Raw genomic sequence first — 3,158 nt, forward strand, 5'->3', positions numbered from 1 at the left:
GATTCTCCTGCCTCAGTCTCCCAAGTAGCTGGGACTCCAGGTACCCACCGCCATGCCCAGCTAATTTTATTTGTATTTTTAGTAGAGGTGGGGTTTCACCATGTTGGCCAGGATGGTCTCCATCTCTTGACCTCGTGATCCACCCGCTTCGGCCTCCCAAAGTTCTGTGATTAGAGGCATAAGCCACCACGCCTGATCAATTCCTTCCACTTTTATTGTCTTCGTGCCTCACTAGCAAGTCCTAAAAATAACCTGTTTTATCTACAGAGGACTGCAGATAGCATCTGGTATTTTATACTATCAAGTGCCAGGGTATATTTTTTCCATGAAAGCATTTGAATGAATAAAAAATGTGCAACAGAATTGTATCTGCCCTAAACAGGTGCTCACTAAATAGTGTTTTTTGGTTTTGTTTTTTATTTTGAGACAGAGTTTCACTCTTGTCACCCAGGCTGGAGTGCAGGGGCATGATTTCGGCTCATTACAACCTCTGCCTCCCAAGTTCAAGCGATTCTCCAACCTCAGCCTCCCAGGTAGCTGGGATTACAGGCACCTGCTATCATGCCCAGCTAACTTTTGTATTTTTGTAGAGATGAGGTTTTATCATGTTGGCTAGGCTGGTCTTGAACCCCTGACCTCAGGTGATCTGCCTGCCTCAGCCTCCCAAAGTCCTGGGATTATGGGTGTGAGCCACTGCGCCCAGCCCTAAATAGTTAATATACTATTTAAGTCATATATTCATTGATTTATCCATCAGTTGCATATTAACCATAGATATAGTCCATGCATTATGGACATAAAGGTGGCAAGATACCCAGGGTAACTTCTCTCGAGGAATTTAAAATTTAGTTAGAGTAAGGAGCTACAAGCAGTAAACAGATGAATAAGATAATTGCAGGTTGTGTCATTGCTGTGAATTAAATAAAAGGGACTGACTTGAAGTGGGGGTGACAGCCTTAGAAGGGAAGGTGAGGGATCATAAAGGGGTTATTTGAGCCAAAATCCAAAGGATGGAAGGACCAGTCATAGGGAGAGTCAGAGAAGCAGCATCCTTGGAGATGGTAGTGGAAATTCCCAAGTGCAGAGGCCCAGAGGCAGGAACAGGAATTTGTGTATTTATGGAAAGAAGAGAAAGCCGGTATAGTTACATGGGAGGAGAGACGGCAGAACTGGATCATATAGGATCTCTAGGCTGTATTAAGGAGTTTGGATTTTAAAAGAAAATGAATCATTCTACCAAAAAGACACATGCATTCGTATGTTCATCACAGTGCTATTCACAGTAGCAAAGACATGGAATCAACATAGGTGCTCATCAACAGAGGATTGGATAAAGAAAATGTGGTGCACATACACCATGGAATACTACACAGCCATAAAAAAGAAATGAAATCATGTCCTTTGCAGCAACATGGATGCAGCTAGAGGCCATTATCCAAAGCAAATTAATGCAAGAACAGAACAGCATGTTCTCACTTAGTAGTGGGAGCTAAACGTTGGGTACTTATGGACATAAAGATGGCAACAAAAGAAACTGAGGACTCCTAGAGTGCAGAGGGAGGGAGGGAGGCAAGGATCGAAGGACTATTGGGTACTGTGCTCAGTACCTGGATGATGGGATCATTTGTACCCAAAACCTCAGCATCATGTAATATTACCAAGGTCACAAACCTGCACATGTACTCCTGAATCTAAAATAAAGGTTGAGGCTGGCTGGGCACAGTGGCTTATGCCTGTAATGCCAGTACTTTGGGACGCCAAGGTGGGCAGATCACCTGAGGTCAGGAGTTCAAGACCAGCCTGGCCAACATGGTGAAACCCTGTCTCTACTAAAAATACAAAAATTAACTAGTTATGGTGGCAAGAGCCTATAATCCCAGCTTCTTGGGAGGTTGAGCCAGGAGAATCATTTGAACCCAGGAGGCGGAGGTTGCAGTGAGCCAAGATCGCACCACTGCAGTCCAGCCTGGGCGACAGGGCGAGACTCCATCTCGAAAAAAAAAAAACAGTTGGGCAAAAGGGTTTGGATTTTATTCTAGCTGTGATTGAAGCCATTAGATGGGTAAAAGGAAAGGACTTTCAACAATGAGATACCCTGTTAGCTGCCACATATATGTAGAATGGCCCCAAACTTGACCATGTGACAGTGGGCTAAAAATGCAGCTATGTCTAACTTTTTAAGTTTCAGACAAAGTCAATTCAGGGGCCTCTTTTTTGCTGTTGTTCCTAAAAGAAGGATGATTGTGTTTTGGGGTCAGGTCGGTGGAAGGATTCAAAATCAACCTGATTCGGAGTGAGGAGCACTTTCAGAGTTACTGCAACAAGATCTTTGCTGGCTGGGACTTCTGCATCACTAACCGCAGCATGGCGGATCTGAAGCACAGCAGCTTGCGGTACGAGCTCCGAGTGAGTGCTCCTGGGTTTTCCCATAGTGGGGTCCTCACCGGCAAGTCCTGCCTTGGGAGCTTGAGTTTTCAGCTTGCAGAGGATCTAGGATGGGGGCCAGGTGGTCCCTGGTGCTTATCAAGTTACTTCTGTATAGTTTTCAAGAACTTTTCACAGCGAACACGTTACTGGGGTTGATTACCCTAGACTTGAACAGGAGCACTGGTGAACTGGGATGGGGAAGTGGGGTGGGGAGGCAGTGGCTGCAAGGAGATGATGTCTTTCCCCACACCCTGCTACTTTACATTGTTATTTTTCCACCTGATGAGGACCTGTCATAAACATTTGCTTATATCAGGAGAAATGGGACTAAGGAGGGAACATTCTGACAATAGGGTGGGATGGAGAGTATATGAAAAAGCACAAGAGAGTTTCCAAATGAATGCAAGAAAGAAGTAAAGAATAGCATGTTAATAAACCCATCAAAGAAAAGGAGGAGGGGACAAATGGAAGCATAATAAAGTGGAAGGAATAAAATCAAATCTATTCTTTCTTACACTAAATATGAACAGATTAAATTCTCCTAATAAAAGCAGAGACTACTTTTACCAGAGATTGGGTAAAAGAAAAAATAACACCAACTCATCTATATGCTGTTTGAAGAAATGACACGTACTATATTTAAGTAATATGAATAGTTTATAGTTCTGTTTCCACATTCATTCCAAAGTCCAATTGCAGCCTTTTTTTTTTTTTTTTTTTTTTTTTTTTTT

The 3,158-nt window shown here is 43.2% G+C and overlaps 1 protein-coding gene across 1 annotated transcript in view; it reads left to right on the top strand.

Moving 5' to 3' along the window:
• LOC116526494 (transmembrane channel-like protein 7) overlaps positions 1-3,158 on the top strand; it is a 37,280-nt gene that overhangs the window by 10,449 nt on the left and 23,673 nt on the right. Inside the window, exon 4 of the mRNA XM_032242812.1 lies at positions 2,259-2,406. Within this exon, the coding sequence (XP_032098703.1) occupies positions 2,259-2,406 (148 nt within the window). The remainder of the gene's footprint in view (positions 1-2,258; positions 2,407-3,158) is intronic.

Source organism: Sapajus apella, unplaced genomic scaffold, assembly GCF_009761245.1.
Source record: "Sapajus apella isolate SASKATOON/1434 unplaced genomic scaffold, GSC_monkey_1.0 scaffold51, whole genome shotgun sequence".
Taxonomy (NCBI): Eukaryota; Metazoa; Chordata; class Mammalia; order Primates; family Cebidae; genus Sapajus; species Sapajus apella.